The following is an 18,118-nucleotide window of genomic DNA, read 5'->3' on the forward strand; positions in this document are numbered from 1 at the left end:
GCTTGATGTGTACAGAATACAGATGTCTTCTGCACAGAATAGTGAGGTACAAGATTTCCTTGTTCCCCATCAGTCCCTCCATCCCAGTCTGTGATTCTACAGAACTTTCTCTGTCTGTCTCCTGTCCTAATGCTGCTCCCTTCCCCCACCTTGTCATTGGCAGTATCAGCCCTGTGCAGATAAGCTATAAACCCACACAGCACAGGCATAGCTTTCATGTAAATGGTTTACTTATGATTTCTACCACTACATGTTCCCTGCTCCTCCATGTAATGGGAGCTGCCAGGCTGTCACCATATACTCCCTGTACAGTCATGGCCATAAGTTTTGAGAATGAAACAAATGTTAATTTTTACAAAGTCTACTGCATCAGGTTTTATAATGGCAATCTGCATATACTCCAGAATCTTATAAAGAGTGATCAGCTTAACAGCAATTAATTACCAAGTCAATATTTGCCTAGAAAATGAACGTTTTCCCCCCAAAACGCGTTTCAACTTCATTGCAGGCCTGCCTTAAAAGGAGCCGTTAACATCGTTTCAGTGATTGCTCCATTAACACAGGTGTGGGTGTTGATGAGGACAGGGCTGGAGATCAATCTGTCATGATAAAGTAAGAATCACAAAACTAGACATTTTAAAAGGAGGCTGGTGCTTGGCATCATTGTTTCTCTTCTGGTAACCATGGTTATCTCTAAAGAAACACGTGCAGTCTTCATTGCACTGCACAAAACTGGCCTAACAGGGAAGAGTATCGCAGCTAGAAAGATTGCACCTCAGTCAACAATCTATCGCATCATCAAGCAATTCAAGGAGAGAGGTTCCATTGTTGCCAAAAAGGCAACTAGAAGGACCAGCAAGCGCCAGGACCGTCTCTTAAAAAGTGTTTCAGCTTCGGGATCGGGCTACCAGCAGTGCAGAGCTTGCTCAGGTATGGCAGCAGGCAGGTGTGAGTGCATCTGCACGCACTGTGAGGTGGATACTCTTGGAGCAAGGCCTGGTGTCAAGGAGGGCAGCAAAAAAGCCACTTATCTCCAGAAAAAACATCAGGGACAGACTGATATTCTTCAAAAGGTACAGGGAGTGGACTGCTGGGGTAAACTCATTTTCTCTGATGAATTCCCTTTCCGATTGTTTGGAACATCTGGAAAACAGCTTGTTCGGAGAAGACAAGGTGAGCGATACCACCAGTCTTGTCTCATTCCAGCTGTAAAGCATTCTGCAACCATTCATGTGTGGGGTTGCGTCTCAGCCAAGGGAATCGGCTCTCTCACAGTCTTGCCTAAAAACACATCCATGAATAAAGAATGGTACCAGAATGTCCTCCAAGAGCAACTTCTCCCAACTGTCCAAGAGCAGTTTGGTGATCAACAATGCCTTTTTCAGCATGCCATAAAGCAAAGGTGATAACTAAATGGCTCAGGGAACAAAACAGAGATTTTGGGTCAATCGCCTGGAAACTCTCCCGATCTTAATCCCATTGAGAACTTGTGGTCAATCATCAAGAGACGGGTGGACAAACCAAAACCAACAAATTGTGACAAAATGAAATCAGTGATTGTGCAAGAATGGACTGCTATCAGTCAGGATTTGGTCCAGAAGTTGATTGAGAGCTGCCAAGGAGAATTACAGAGGTCCTAAAGAAGAAGGGTCAACACTGCAAATATTGACTTGCTGCATTAACTCATTCAAACTGTCAATAAAAGCTTTTGTTACTCATAATATGATTGCACTTGTATTTCTGTATTTGATAAAAACATGTGACAAACACACATAAAAACTAGAGGGCAACAGATCATGTGAAAATATAATATTTGTGTCATTCTCAAAACTTATGGCCATGACTGTATGTGCACTGTACACGTTCCCTGCTCTTGCATGTGACGGAAGCTGCCAGGTTGGTCGACATATACATCCTCTATGTGCGCTGTGCAGTGTTCAGTGGATTTATTTCAGGGAAACTAAATGGATTTCATGCTAAATTACTAACTGGCCTCAGCCTGAGGGCATAGACTGACAGATATTAGTTTCCGCCCACTTCACTACTGGTGAGAAAGATTTTTGTCAAACACGTTCAGAACAGAAAATACCATAACTTTGGAAAGTAAAGGGTGAGCAGCACAAAGTAGGCATCATTCTGTTTGTTTTCAAGAGACAATCACATAGAATAATTTGGTAAAATCACTATAGCTGTACAGCTTTAATGTTAGCTTTAACTAGACTGGTCAAACTTGTATGCCAAATAGTTCTATGAGATGCATGTAACATGTTTAGGTTAAAGACCAGCCATTTCAAGATTATGCCAAAAGTTACAGCATGGTTAAAGTACAACTGTAAAGTATAAAACCTTTGCCCAACTATGGACGAAGCAAAAACAAGCAATTCTCTAACTTGCCCACCAGGCTAATCCAATTTGCCATGCTTTATGGTTGCCATAGGAAACGTTAGAGACGACAGGAGGCTTGTTGAGATGGTCTGTATGGCCTGTAGTGATGTCACAAGCATGTGACTCACCAAATGCTGAGGCCAGCTTATTAAAAACAAGCTGTCCTGCAGCCTGAAGGATCTCCTCCCAGACCTGGACTAAAGCATCCGCTAACTCCTGGACAGTGTCTGGTACAACGTGACATTGGTGTATGGAGCGAGACATGATGTCCCAGGATGTGCTCAATTGGATTTAGGTCTGGGGAACAAGAAGGCCACCGAACCAGCATATGGTCTCAGAAATGCCACCCCACACCATTACTGAGCCACTGCCAAACCAGTCATGCTGAAGGATGTTGCAGGCAACAGATCGCTCTCTGCAGCATCTTCTGACAGTCACATCTATCACATGTGCTCATTTTTGAACCTGCTTTCATCTGTGAAGATCACAGGGTACGGTCACATGTTGCACTTAAAACTGCATAGCAATTCGTTTTGAGGTGGTTTTAGGTGCAGTTTTGTCAATTTCACAGGGGAAACACATAAACAGAATTGATTTTGAAGGAGAAAGCTGTTCAACAGATGTCATTCACCTGTTTATTTGATGTCTTTCACTTGATAAAATGACAAATACCACCTAAAACTAATTGCGATGCAGTTTTAACTGCAACGTGTGACCGCACCCTGAGCAGGTCTTGCTAATTGCCAATCTGTTGTCTATTCCATTTGCACAACAGCATGTGAAATTGATTGTCAATCAGTGTTGCTTCCTAAGTGGACAGTTTGTTTTCACAGAAGTTTGATTTACTAGGAGATATATTGTGGGACATTTACATAAAGGGTCGGTGTCTGCATTGGCTTTGTTACCGACCTGCTTTCGGTAAGAAGACACACATTTAATATTGTGGAGCTGTGCAGATAAATTTCTGGCGCCGAAACCATTTTCTGTCACTGGGACCAAAATCTGTCCCGAGAACCAGAAATGTGTCCAACAGTCAGAGAACAGGCAACAGTGCAATAGCACTGTTTTGTGTCCCTGCTAGACCAAATTTCTTTTGGTCTACTTTACGCCAGTTTACAGCGTCCAAAAATGGCTATGACACATATTAATTGTGTCTGAGTTTCCACTCTGCCAAAGCCACGCCCCTTTTCAGAGAAGAGTCGGAGCAGGCGGAAAAAGTAATTTTTTCTGTCCCCAACAGCTAATAAATAGGTAGGAGAGCAGAAGATGCGGTGAAAGCGCCACAAAACTGGCGGAAACACCATAGTAAATGTCCCCCATTGTGTTTAAGTGTCCCTTTTAAAAAATTTTTTGAGCAGTGAACTTTACCTTGCCACCATTTTGAGTCATATCATTGTAGCACAGTGACCTCTAGTGGTTGTTAGTGTTTATTCTTGTTCTTGATACTATACCCTCCTTTTCACTTCCCATTTTTTGTCAGTCATTTAGAAAGACCTTTTTTTTAGGGTTTCTTATTATCAATGTACTATTGTTGTCATTCTATTATACACTTGTTGTTTTCTCCGTTTCTTTGGATCTTTTGTTGGGGAATTTTTTTTTCTCTGAAACATATTTCAACTACAGATCATACTAAAGTTACATATTTTATATAAATATACCATTTTCAACATTATACTGTAAAATAAAAACCATAAGTTATAGATATACAATCTTAATTGATATCCCGTTGCATGTTTTAATAAATTTTCATTTTTTGCATTTTCCCTTACCCTCCTCTAATCCCCCTCCCCCCAAAACAAAAACAGCTTCCTCTTTATCTCCTACTCGCATACCTCACCTCACATATCAAATACATTACAATCACATAAATATTTGCCCAACAACAATGTATTTCCTTGGACAAGAACTAATATGTTAAGATGAACTCCTACTATAGGGGTATATGATTAATCTGGTGCAGTTTAAGACTGGCAAGTCCTACTTTGCATCTTCCATTACTTGGTCTAGTTTACTGCACCCCAAAAAAATGTTGTAAAACCTTTAGTAGATGTGGTGCAGGGCATTTCAGGTGCAAATTACTCCCGGCCGGCGCACAACTGTGATTGTCAGCCGCCGCTGACATCACAAAGTGCGCCACCCGTGCCGTGCGCACAGAACTGTTACGGACCTAGCGCTGGCCTGAAGAAAGAAGAGGTGCTGTTGCGGACCTGCCCAGGCCCTCGGAATGGTGAGTACTTAGTTTATTTTTTTATATATACCCGAGTGGGGAATTTTCAGCACAAAAATTGTGCTGAAAAACTCAGCTTATACTCGAGTATACATGGTAATAACGGACAGAATGTAGTGTGAAACAGAATGGAAATCTATTTGGAATATAGAACAAGATCTGCTACATACTTCATCTAGTTCTCCTTGCCGGGTACAGCTGAAATCCTTACAGAAAAGAACAGATTAACAGAGATAATCTTTCTCACTCACACTTCATTACAACACAGCTCACTTTCTTGCTTACCTCCCCCTTTTCATTTCGGATCAGTGTGTTAAACTCTTTTCCCTCAAGGCAAAGGAAGTCTTCCCCGGGCTGCAAGATGCCACACTTTGTAGCAATGGCACGAGCTGTGTTTATATTGTCACCGGTAACCATGCGTACAGTGATTCCTGCTCGCTGGCACTTCTGAATAGCCTCAGGCACCTACAGGAAAAATTAAGAAAGCAGAGATGGAATATGAAAAGAAAAAAATTGTATTAAGCAAAAAAAAGAGGAGAGATGGCATAACATTTTATTCACCACACAATACTGCAAACACTATAATAATGTGTTATAATAAAAAGAGAAAACAAAAGGAATGAAAACCTGGGGCTAACACTACACATTAGCAAAGACAAACAGGATGCAGCAATGTAACGGTCACCAACAGGCAATGAGTAAGACTAAGGTTGACCACCACCTAAGAGGAACTAAAAAACATTTCTTAACCCTTTGGATAACAGAATTAAAAGCACATGTAAAAAAAAACACATTATAAAAGGTGAATATACAGTGCCTTGAGAAAGTATTCGGCCCCCTTAAACTTTTCTACCTTTTGCCACATTTCAGGCATTTTGGTGCAGAATCCATAACAAGTGGGACACAGTTGTGAAGTGGAATGAAATTTATTGGATATTTTAAACTTTTGTAAAAAATAATAAACTGAAAAGTGGGATGTGTCAATCGGCTCCTTTACTTTCAGTGCAGCAAACTCACTCCAGAAGTTCAGTGAGGATCTCTGACTGATCCAATATTATCCTATATGACTGATAATGATAAATATAATCCACCTGTGTGTAATCAAGTCTCCGTATAAATACACCTGCTCTGTGATAGTCTCAGGGATCTGTTTAACCCCTACGGGGCTCAGCCTATTTTGGCTTTAGGACACGGTCCCATTTTTCAGATCTGCCCTGTGTCACTATAAATGCTTATAGCTTTGGAACGCTATGAGATATCCAGGGAATTTTGAGACTGTTTGAAAATTTTGAAGCAGATAGTCCTTGCACTCAAATAAATTCATAACTTAAATTTCCGAAAAATCAGTTTTATGTTGGCATAGTTTTTTAAGATTCCACATATTTTACTAGAATGTTATGAGGCTCAGAATTTAGGTGCCATTTTTTAATTTTTTGAGAAAATCACCAAAACCAGAATTTAATTGGACCTGCTCAACTGTTAATTGACTGTGAGAGGCCTAAATAATAGTTAGACTCGTAAATTACCCCATTATGGAAACTACATTCCTCAATGTACGAAAAAAATCACTTTAAAGAAGTTTGTTAAGCCTTCAGGTGTTTTATAGGGGTTTAAACAAAATCAAGGTGCGGTCTAAAAATTGTCATATTTTTTGACAATACATTCATTTTGGGTTAAAAATTAAACATTTGCAATGGATTAAATGGTTAAAAAAGCTCCACAAAGTTTGATACCCAATTCCTCCAGAGTACACCGATATCCTATATCCCTATATGTGGTGGTAACTGCTGTATGGGCGCACGGCCGGGCATAGAAGGGAAGGAGGCGCCATGCACATCAGATTTGCAGTGTCAAATTGTACAGGCTATACATTTTTTGTTTTTTTTAATGTGGACCTATAGGGGCTTATTTTTTACCACATGAGATGCACTTTTTTGGTACGTAATTTTGGGGCATCTATAGCTAATTGGTGAGATTTTATTAACTCTTTGTTGGTGGAGGAAATAAAAATAATCAAATTTTTAGGAAGATTTTTTTTGTGTTTTTTTTTTTTGGCTTTTTACCATACCATAAAAATAGTATATCATTTTTATTCCATAGGTCGCCACAATTACAAAAATACCTAATTTAAATAGATTTTTTTATTTTTTCCCCATTTTTACTGAATAAAAATTAATTTGGTGAAACCGTTAATTTTAGCATCACCGTCTTTCATATGCATAACTTTTTTAATTTTTCGCCTCACAAATCTGGTTAAGGGCTTATTTTTTGCAAGAAGGATTGTTCTTTTTAGTTGTCTTATTTTAGAGTGCATAACATTTTTTGAATCACTTTTTAGAGCATTTTTTATAGGGTATTAACCCCTTAACACTGAAGCCACTTTTCACCTTTCTGACACGGCCCATTTTTTAAAATTTTTTAAAAGACATGTGTCTTTTTAAGTGGTTGTAACTTTGGAACGCTTTAACATATCCAGTTGATTTTGAGATTGTTTTTTCGTAACACATTGTACTTCATGTTGGTTGAGAAATTTAATCAATATGTTTAGTATTTATTTATGAAATAAATGGAAATTTGGCAAAAATTTTGAAAAAAAACAATGTTTTCCAAATTCTAAATTTTCTACTTTTTGGAAAGTTGGTCATATCACTAAAATAACTTGATAACTGACATTTTCCATATGCCTGCTTTAACTTGGCATCATTTTTCAAACATCTTTTCCTTTTTTTAGGATGTTAGGAGGCTTATAACTTTAGGTGCAATTTTTCAGATTTTCACGAAAATCATCAAAACTTACTTTTGGAGGGTCAATTTAGTTAGAAGTGACTTTATAAGGCCTACATGACAGAAACCCCCTACAAATGACACCATTTTAGAAACTACACCCCTCAAAATATTCAAAACAACCTCTGGGAATTTTGTTAACCCTATGAGCGTTTCATGAGGGTGAAAGATAAATGAAAGTGAAATTACAGAAATGTAATTTTATCTTACTATAGATTCATCGAACTCTAAAATTTGCACCTTCACAATGGGTTAAAAAGGAAAATGCATTTTACCATGTTTAGTGCAATTCCTCCTGAGTATGCCAATACACATTTTGTCACTGTACCCTGCTGTACGGGCACAGGGGGGTACTTGGAATGTTAAGAGCGTTGTTTTGTTTTTGGAGGGCAAATATGGCTGAAAAAGTTTTCATGTGTCAGGATGCATTTGGAGAGCCATAATAGTACCAAAACAGAGGAAAGCCCTAACATGAGACACCATTTTGGAAAGTACACCCCTTGGGGAGTTTAGCAAGGTGTAATTTGTGTATTTGCCCCAACAGATGTTTCATTCAATTAGGCCCCAAAAGGGAAAAAGGTGAAAATGTTCTCAAAAAAGTAACTTTTACCCCAAAGGGATAAAAAATGAAACAACCCCCATAAATGTGTAAAACTATTTCTCCTAAGCACAGAACTGCACCACTTTTGCATATAAAGTGTTGTATGGGTACACAGTAGAGCTCAGAAGGGAAAGAGGGGCTTTGGCCTTTTAGAAGCCAGATTTGACAATCATCCTTTACATGTGTCAGGATGCATTTGGAGAGCCCTAGTGGTACCAAAACAGAGGGGAACCCCAACAAGTGTACCCTTTGGAGAATTTAGCAAGGAGTAATATGTGTATTTTCCCCTACAGGTGTTTGCTTCAATTAGGTCCCTAAAAGAAAAAAGATGAACATTTTCCCAAAAAAGTCACTTTTATGGCTAATTTATGTATCCCATAAGGCATTAAAGATGAAACAACCCCAAAAAATGTGTACTATTTCTCCTGAGTATAAAATTGCCCTACACATGCAAATAAAATGTTGTATGGGTACGCAGTGAAGCTCAGAAGGGAAAGAGGGGCATTGGCCTTTTAGAAGCCACAATTGACATGTGTCAGGATGCATTTAGAGAGCCGTAGTGGTAACAAAACAGAGGGGAACCCCAACAAGTGTCACCATTTTGGAAAGCAAACCCCTTAGATCAGTGATGGCTAACCTATGGCACTGGTGCCAGAGGTGGCACTCAGAGCCCTTTCTGTGGGCACCCAGGCCATCCCCAGAGATGACTCCAGGTATCTTCCTGCAGTCCCAGACAGCCCAGGACTTGCTGTGCACAGAGCTATTTTAAAGTGACAGCTGTACCTGGGACTATTTTCTGCTTTATTGGTGTCCTCTGGGTGCTGGTATCAATGAAAACTGTGACAGAGAAGGGAGTATAAATCACAAATTAAATTTCTGTGTTGGCACTTTGTGCTAAATAAGCAGGTCTTTGTTGTAGTTTGGGCACTCGGTCTCTAAAAGGTTTGCCATCACTGCCTTAGATAATTTAGCAAGGTGTAATATGTGTATTTGTCCTTAAAGGAGTTTGATTTAATTAGGACTTAAATAGGAAAAAAGGAATTAGTCCTTACCGGTAATTCGATTTCCATAAGTCCACCATGACGGCCCCGCTGGAGGTTGCTTCCCCTTCCTCTGTAGGGACAGGAAATTTAGAGCATTAAATAGCCCCTCCCTCAACCTCCCACCAGTGTTTATCAAATAACTACACCAGTATAGGTTGCAACATAATTTTATTTAGTATGTTAAATTTCACATACATAGGTAAAGATCCAGAAAAAGAAAACACTTTTATATACATGGGAGGGAAATATCAGGGCCGTCATGGTGGACTTATGGAAATCGAATTACCGGTAAGGTAATTCCTTTTTTCCATTTCGTTCCCATGACGGCCCCACTGGAGACATACCAAATTTATGCCCAGTTAGGGAGGGACTACAGCCTGAAGACATTTAGCCTATAGTGCTTTGCAAATGTGACATTTGTAATCCATGTAGCGGCTTTGCAGATTTCTTCAATGAATGCACCTCCTCTCTCAGCCCAAGATGTAGACATGGCCCTAGTGGAATGGGCTTTGACAGAGAGGTAGTGGAACAGCTTTAATTCTATAGCACTCTTTGATGGTATCCGTAATCCAACGTCCAATAGTGGCTTTTGAAGCTTTCTTGCCTTTATTTCTTCCTGCAAATTGAATAAATAAATTTAAATCTTTTCTCCAAGAATTGGATGCTTCGAGATACTTATGAACAGTACGTCTTACATCCAGTAGATGCCACTTTTCTTCAACAGGATTTTTTGGATGATGGCAAAACATGGGTAAGATTATTTCCTGGTTCCTATGGAAATTTGAGACAATTTTTGGTAAAAAATTTCTGTCAAGTCTGAGCGTGATCCTATCTTCTGATACAGATAAATAGGGTTCACAAATGGACAAGGCCTGTAACTCGCCAAGTCTTCTAGCAGATGTAATGGCGATTAAAAAGGCGGTTTTTAGTGTCAAGAAACGCATATGACTAGGGTCGATTGGCTCAAACGGCCCCATAGTTAAAGTATCTAGAACTAGAGATAGATCCCACTGAGGGGATGAATCTTTAACAGTAGGACGTAAGCGTGAACAGGCTTGAAAGAACCTCTTTACCCACCTGTGTTCTGCTAGTGCTGTATCGAAGTAGGCGCTCAAGGCCGAGACCTGGACTCTCAAGGTGCTAGGTCGTAGTCCCTTCTCAAACCCCTCCTGCAGAAAATCAAGAATCTGACAGATATTTGGGGAACCCTGGTTAGGTATATCTTTTGACCAGGAACAAAACTTTTTCCATATTTTAAAGTATATAGCATGGGTTACTGGTTTTCTACTATTCTTTAAGGTTTTTATTACCTTATATGATAAGCCTTTTGATCTTAAGAAGGTGCTTTCAGGATCCAGGCTGCTAGGTTTAGAAACCCTGGGTTCTGATGCAGGACTGGTCCCTGATGTAGAAGGTCCGGTCTCCTGGGCAGGATAAAAGGAAAATCTATCGCCAATTTTTGTAGACTTGGGAACCAATTTCTCTTTGGCCAAAAGGGTGCTACTAAGATGAGCTTGGTTGGACTGACTAGTAGCTTTTGCAACACTTTGCTTATGAATGGAATCGGAGGAAAAGCATACACTAGGTCTTGGTTCCAGGCCTGTGAAAATGCATCTAGTCCCCAGGGGACTTCCTTTGGGTTCAAGGAGAAGAACTTTTTCACTTTGGAATTTTTCCTGGAGGCAAACAAGTCGATGTCCGGCAGTCCCCATCTCAAAACAATTTCTTGGAAGACTTCCTCGTTCAGGCTCCATTTCGTGGGGAAGGATTTGAGACTGGCTGAGGTAATCTGCTACTATATTTTCTGAGCCCCTCAGATGGATGGCCAAAATCGACTGGATATTTTCCTCTGCCCAGAAAAATATTTGTTGTGATATTTTCAGTAGCCTTTTTGACCTGGTACCTCCCTGTCTTCTTAGATGGGCAACTGTGGTAGTGTTGTCCGACATAACTTTCACATGGTGACCTTTCAGCTCGTTGGCACAGGATTTTAGAGTGTTCAGGACCGCTCTTAGTTCTCTTTCGTTCGAAGAGGTCTGTGCTATTTCCCGGGTCCAGTAACCCTGGACATATTTGCCTGGAAGGAGAGCCCCCCATCCGGAGCTGCTGGCATCTGTTTGAATCTGGGTTAACGGCCATTGGACCCAATTTACGCCTTTCTGTAGATTCCCGGGATTCCTCCACCATCTTAGTGATTCCTTCACTTTTGGAGGGGATTATCAATGGCAAATGAAGATGATGATGGTTTCTGTCCCACTTTGTAAGAATCCATGACTGCAGTGTTCTTGAGTGGTTTTTACACCAGGCCACACTCTGGATGCATGATATCATCTTCCTCAGAAGACTCATAGCTTCCCTTACTGATACAGACTTCATCTTCTCGAATTTCTTGATTTTCCCAAGAAGATTTTCCATCTTTTCCTGTGGAAGATAAGAGGTCTGTGTTAGAGAATTTAAAGATACTCCTAAAAATTCTTTTATGTGACTCGGAATTAAATCTGATTTGTCTAAATTTATGAGATTGTCCCAGAGATTGTAAAACTTCTACTGTTGTATCCTTTTGGCTTTCTAGATGACTTACTGAATCTCCTATTAGTAGGAAGTCGTCTAAGTATGGAATCACGCAGATTTCTTCCGTTCGGAGATATTTTACTGCTTCCGCCATGACCTTGGTAAAAACCCGGGGGGCTGAGGAGAGACCAAAGGGCAATGCAGTAAATTGAAAATGAAATTCTTCCCCAGAGGGAGATAATACGGCAAATCTTAAGTATTTTTGTGATTTTGCATGGATAGGCACGTGATAATAGGCATCCTTGAGATCCAAGGTACATAAATAGGCTTTGTAAGGTATCAAAGGCGTAGTAGATTTTATTGATTCCATTTTGAATTTGACAAAGGTTACCCATTTGTTCAAATATTTCAAATTTGTGATCAATCTGAAAGTCCCATTTGGCTTTTTTTATTAAAAACAAAGGTGAGTAATGACCCGTACCTCTTTCTTCTGGATGGACTGGACAGATGACATTCAACTTTAACAGGTCGGAAACTTCCTTCCAAAGGTGACATGTTAGTCTGTTTGATGGTTGCCAGGATAGGATAAATCGATGAGGAGGAGGTGACACAAACTCTATAAAATAGCCATCTTCTATTATAGAGAGTACCAACCTGTTGGATGTTATATTTTTCCAATGGGGGAGAAAATTTTTCAATCTTCCCCCCCACTCTGGCGTCATTGTTTCTTCTCTTGTTTACTTGAGGCACCAAAAAGAAAGGATTTATTCTTTCCTCCTTTAGCTGTATTCCAGTACCCCGGTTTCCAGGTCTGCTTGTTCCTGAATCTTGGCTGTCCTTTAGTGGGGCGAAAGCTCCGAAAAAATTGCTTCTTGGGTTGTTGTTTGGCCTCCGGAAACCCTTTCTTTTTATCCGCTGCTTTAGCTAGGATTTCATCCAATTCTGGCCCAAACAAAAAATCACCCGAAAAAGGCAGGCTACATAGTTTGGCTTTTGAGCGTACGTCTCCAGACTATTGCCTCAACCAAAGGGCTCTTCTGGTTGCATTAGATAGTGCAGCTTCTCTTGCTGAAAACCGGATGTTTCGGCTGAGGCATCTGCCAGAAAGGCTGCTGCTGATCTTAATAACGGAATGGAGTCTAGCATTTCTTCTCTGGCCGTGCCTTCTCTAAGATGATCCTCCAGCTGTCCTAGCCAACAGAGTACGTGATACAGAGGTAGTAGTAATATTTGTTTTTAGAATTGCCATGGAAGTTTCCCAAGCTTTCTTGAGCAAACAATCAGATTTACGATCCATGGCATCTTTTAGTTGGGTGGAATCTTCAAAAGGTAAATCGTTTTTTTTGACCACTTTGGCTATAGGGATGTCAACTTTAGGCACACTATCCCAGATTTTTGTTTCTTCTGGATCGAATAACATACAGTTTTTAAACTCCTTAGGAATTGTTATACGCTTCTCCGGTTCCTTCCATTCATCCTGGATAAGATCCTTCAAGCTTTTAATAACAGGAAAAACTCTAACTTTCCTTCTTCTTAATCCACCAAACAATTCATCTACTACAGACCTCTCTTCTATGGTGTCTTCAATATTCAAGGTATCCCTTAATGCTTTAATCATCCCATCCAAATCCTCATTAGGAAATAAATATTTGGGGTCATTTGGTATCGATTGCTGCGTCACCATATCCTGTTCTTCCATGTCTAGCTCATAAGAACAAGAGGGCTGCTCGTCATCTGAATCCAGACATACAGGGTTCTGCCTGACTTTTTTATGCGGTGGGCTCTTTGATGCCCTAATCTCTTCACGCATAACAACACGCAATTCATCCATAAATGATGATTTTTCCTCTTTTAACACTTTGTCCAAACAATCTTTACATAAACTTTTCTTATATGCAATATCCAATTTTGTGTTACAAATGTGGCAACGTTTGGATGGTGCCTTCTTAGGTTTTTCTTTATCACAAACTTTAGACTTTTCTTTTTCTTTTACAGGGATATCCTTCTCCTGTTGTTAGAAAAAGAAAAAGGAGTATTGCTTATTAGAAGCCGACTCCACACAGCATATAGTGCCAAAACCTATTGGCGTTCAGCTAATGTCCTACTTACAGAGTCCGGGGTTAAGGAACAGAATTCAGCCTCTTCCATGCTGGGATATTCACTGCTCCACATAGACCTCAGCAGACTTGCAGACTTGGTGGGAACTTCTCCTCACTTACCTTCCGGCGTCTGACGTCATCTTTAAGGGACTGTCTCCTAGGCCGAGACGCTGAGGTCTCTGACGTCACTTCCGGTTTTTGCTCCGTAACCCGGAAGTGACCGAGCGCTTAAAATTCGCTATGTGCCGGCTGCCGCGGACCCCCGGGAGGGCCGTAAAAGCTGCCGGCACTGCCCGCTGCCTCCTGCACGCCGCAGGAGATCCAAATGGCAATCCGGGACCTGGAGACCCCAAGTAGGACTCATGAGGAGGCCGGACGAGGGAAGCCCCGGGGAAACAAGCACCCACGAGAGGTACGAGATTCCACCTCCCCCCCCCCCCCCCCTGGAGGAGAGAGAGGTTTTTACTCTCAACCTTTACCTGTAGGGACAGGAAAAACACTGGTGGGAGGTTGAGGGAGGGGCTATTTAATGCTCTCAATTTCCTGTCCCTACAGAGGAAGGGGAAGCAACCTCCAGTGGGGCCGTCATGGGGACGAAATGGAAAAAGGTCATTTTACCCCTAATTTTTTTATAGCCACAAGGGATAAAAAAATGTACTAACCCACCAAAATGTGTAAACCTATTTCTCTCGATTGTAGAAGTACCACACATGTGTATATAAAATGTTGCGTTGGCGCACAGTAGAAGGAAAGGGGGATGTTTGCCTTTTAGAAGCCAAATTTGACAGAAATGTTTTACCTGCATTAGGAGAACCCTAGTGGTATAAAACAGATAAGAATCCGAAAAGTCACCCTAATTTTTGAACGCACACCCCTCAGAGAATTTTGCAATGTGTAATATATGTATTTGCCCCTACAGGTAAATGATCCAATTAGGCCCTAGACATTAAAAAGGTGAAAATTTTCCTATAAATGTCACTTTTTTTGTAAGCCACAAGGGATAATATATTAAATAACCCCGAAAAATTTCTCCACATGTACCCCACATGTGCATATAAAATGCTTTATGGGCGCTGTGAGAAAGTGAGAGGTGTTATTTGGGAAAACCGCTATCTGTCCTACAGGCAGATGAAATGCATGTGGTAAAAGCCCTGGGTTTGTTTGCAGTAACCCAAGGGTTAATGCAGACATGATAAACACGAATAGTCTGTTTTGTCTGTGTTGGCCTAGCTAACACAGACACATTTGTAATGTCCATACTGGGCCTGCTTATTATGGAGTAGGGGTAGGCTGGTGGTGGGACTCCTACTCCACCCGGGCTTCGGTCCTGGGCTTTTGTATAGCCCACAGGTGCGGGTCACAGGTCTTGTTAGGGCCTTATTTAGTCTGCAGGCCAGAAGCAGTAGGGGAGGCACTACCTGGAGAGCTGAAGGCAAGATTGCATTCTCACAGCAAAGGTAACTAAGTGACTCCAGTCTTGCTGCTGGCCAAGAGCGGGTGCCAGGCAGCCTGGTACCCGGATAGCTAGGGTCCGTCAAATGTCTTAGACAGCGCCTAGCCGGGCAGGAATGGGGGAATGTTATGTGGCGCCCCTTATGAAATAATGGAGGGGTGTAGGGAGCAACGTGACCTAACAGTTGTTACAATTATTCATTTTACCGAAATGAATTCACAACAGGTTGGGCGTGAATTGTGTATGTGTTGCGTATAAGGAGGTAGAATATACCAGGGGACCAACTAAACTTTTGTCACTCTGGAGTTGTTGCAGGTCTCTTAGTAGTATATAGTGTCCATCCTATCTCCTCTTTTGGAACAGACTCTTTATTGAGTCCTACCTTTAGAAGCAGCAGAATTCACCGGGAAAATGCTGTCCTGGCAAAACACAGGAACATCTAATCCAGAGGTATTGGGGCACTGACCTTCTTGTCCCAATATTAGTTTCCTAATATCTTCCTCTTGAAAATGGAGAAATGATACGGCAGGACCTGCACACTGGAACAGTAAGAGTTGTACAGCATAATCTGTACAATGTGCACGACAAGCGCTTTTGTACCATATCTTTGTAGGGAAATTATCGCCAAGTGTTGCTCTTATTCACCCTAGCGATGCCCATTGTGAATATTCAGGAGCCGGCGCCAGAAGCTTGACGTAATAATACTGCATTTTGCGGGAACGCACCTCCCGCCATGCAGTACTATTACGTCAAATGTCGAGAAGGGGTTAATTAAAAATGTTTTTTTTGAGCGTCTTTTTTTTTTTTTTTTTTTACAGGGTTCTTTTTGCGGATCTAATAACGATTCTGTTTTATTATGCAGATTGTTACTGATGCAGCGATACCAAATATGTGGGGGTTTTGTCTATTTTATTCAATTTTACTGAATAAAAACTAATTTGGAGAAAATCTTGTTTATTTTAGCATCACCATCTTTTAATATGCAGAACTTTTTTATTTTTCGACTGACAAATCGAAATGATTTTTTGCGAGAAGAGTTGTTCTTTTTAGTGGTAGAACTTTTTTATCACATTTTAGAGCATTTTTTTTTTTAAAGGAATTACCGTATATACTCGAGTATAAGCCGAGACCCCTAATTTTACCACAGAAAACTGGGAAAACATATTGACTCGAGTATAAGCCAAGGGTGTAGTATACAGCCAGCTCCACGTAGCATAGAGCCTGCCCCCATGTAGCATACAGCCTGGCCCCATGTAGCATACAGCCTGGCCCCATGTAGCATACAGCCTGGCCCCATGTAGCATACAGCCTGGCCCCAGTTAGCATACAGCCTGGCCCCAGTTAGCATACAGCCTGGCCCCAGTTAGCATACAGCCTGGCCCCAGGTAGCATACAGCCTGGCCCCAGGTAGCATACAGCCTGGCCCCAGGTAGCATACAGCCTGGCCCCAGGTAGCATACAGCCTGGCCCCAGGTAGCATACAGCCTGGCCCCAGGTAGCATACAGCCTGGCCCCAGGTAGCATACAGCCTGGCCCCAGGTAGCATACAGCCTGGCCCCAGGTAGCATACAGCCTGGCCCCAGGTAGCATACAGCCTGGCCCCAGGTAGCATACAGCCTGGCCCCAGGTAGTATACAGCCTGGCCCCAGGTAGTATACAGCCTGCCCCCTTGCAGTATACAGCTTGCCCCCATCGGTATACAGCACTGCCCCCATCGGTATACAGCACTGCCCCCATCGGTATACAGCACTGCCCCTGTGTAGCATACAGATAAAAAAATAAACTTAATACTCACCCTCCGGTGTCCCCGATGTTCCTCCCGGCGGCTTCCGATCCCCATCGCGGCTCCCGCCGGCTTCTTCACTCTTATCTTCTCTGGCCGGGAGATTGCGATGCCCGTCGCACACTGTGGTGCAGCGCTGTCGCCGCTGATGACGTCATCGCTGCATTACAGTGTGCGATGGCCGGCAGAGTCGCGTCCATGCGATCTAGAGAAGACAGAAGAGGAGACACAGGGAGCCACCGGGAGCTGCGACAGGGATCGGGAGCCGCGACGAACATCGCGGACACCGGAGGGTGAGTATTAATTTTTTTTTTTTTTTAGCATTGACTCGTGTTTAAGCCGAGGCGAGGTTTTTCAGCACATTTTTTGTGCTGAAAAACTCGGCTTATACACAAGTATATACGGTACTTTTTCCAAGTTTTTTGCGTGTTTTTTCCTCCGGCGTTTACAGTCCAGTAACAATTCTATTTTATTATACAGATTGTTACGGACGCGGCAATACCAAATATTTGGGGGGTTTGTGTTTTTAATAGTTTATTAAGTGTTTTTATGGAAAAGTGACATTTTAGGGGCTTATATTTTTATTTATTTTTTATTTAATATAATGTTTACTGTTTAATGTTTTTAACTTTTTTTACTTCTTCAAACTTGAACTAGCGCTGCTCTACAATACTTGTTCATTGTAGAGCAGTGTAAACTGTCTAAGCATGCAGTTTTCAGTCATAACCGGAAGAGGTAAAATCGGACAGCCCAGGGGCACTTGGCAGTCCTCGGGGCTACCCAGAAGAGGATCAGATCCCCCCGGTAAGCAGCATGGGGGATCCATGTCCAATCGCAGATGTTAGCGCGTAGTGTCAGCTGTGATAGACAGCTGGCAGACGATGCTTCTGGTGCTGGCTCCGTTCGTGAACCTGTGCCAGAAGCAGGACGTAATAGCACTTCCCCGTGCGGGAAGTATCTACCCGCAGGGACGTACTGTAACTTCCAGGTGCGACTAGGGGTTAAAGTGCAGAGAGCATCATGAAGACCAAGGAAAACACCCGGTAGGTCCCTGATATTGTTGAGAAGGGATTCCCAATGCAACTTCAGAAAATCATAAATTTCAGCACTCATTTGATAATTTCTTTATTGCAGAGAAAATATTGTGACGTTTCAACCTCATAAGTCTTTGTCAAACAACTGGCATCGCTGGGAACCAGAAAAAATAAAGGCGTGGCAGGGAACGGCACGTC

At 41.7% G+C, this 18,118-nt stretch overlaps 1 protein-coding gene across 5 annotated transcripts in view; it reads right to left on the reverse strand.

The window, feature by feature from the left end:
* Window positions 1-18,118, reverse strand: part of ATP2B4 (ATPase plasma membrane Ca2+ transporting 4) — a 240,537-nt gene that overhangs the window by 70,869 nt on the left and 151,550 nt on the right. For all 5 annotated transcript variants that reach the window (XM_072137311.1, XM_072137308.1, XM_072137307.1 and 2 more), the window contains one exon: window positions 4,898-5,077. In XM_072137311.1, coding sequence (XP_071993412.1) covers window positions 4,898-5,077 — 180 coding nt within the window. The remainder of the gene's footprint in view (window positions 1-4,897; window positions 5,078-18,118) is intronic.

Source organism: Engystomops pustulosus, chromosome 2, assembly GCF_040894005.1.
Source record: "Engystomops pustulosus chromosome 2, aEngPut4.maternal, whole genome shotgun sequence".
Taxonomy (NCBI): Eukaryota; Metazoa; Chordata; class Amphibia; order Anura; family Leptodactylidae; genus Engystomops; species Engystomops pustulosus.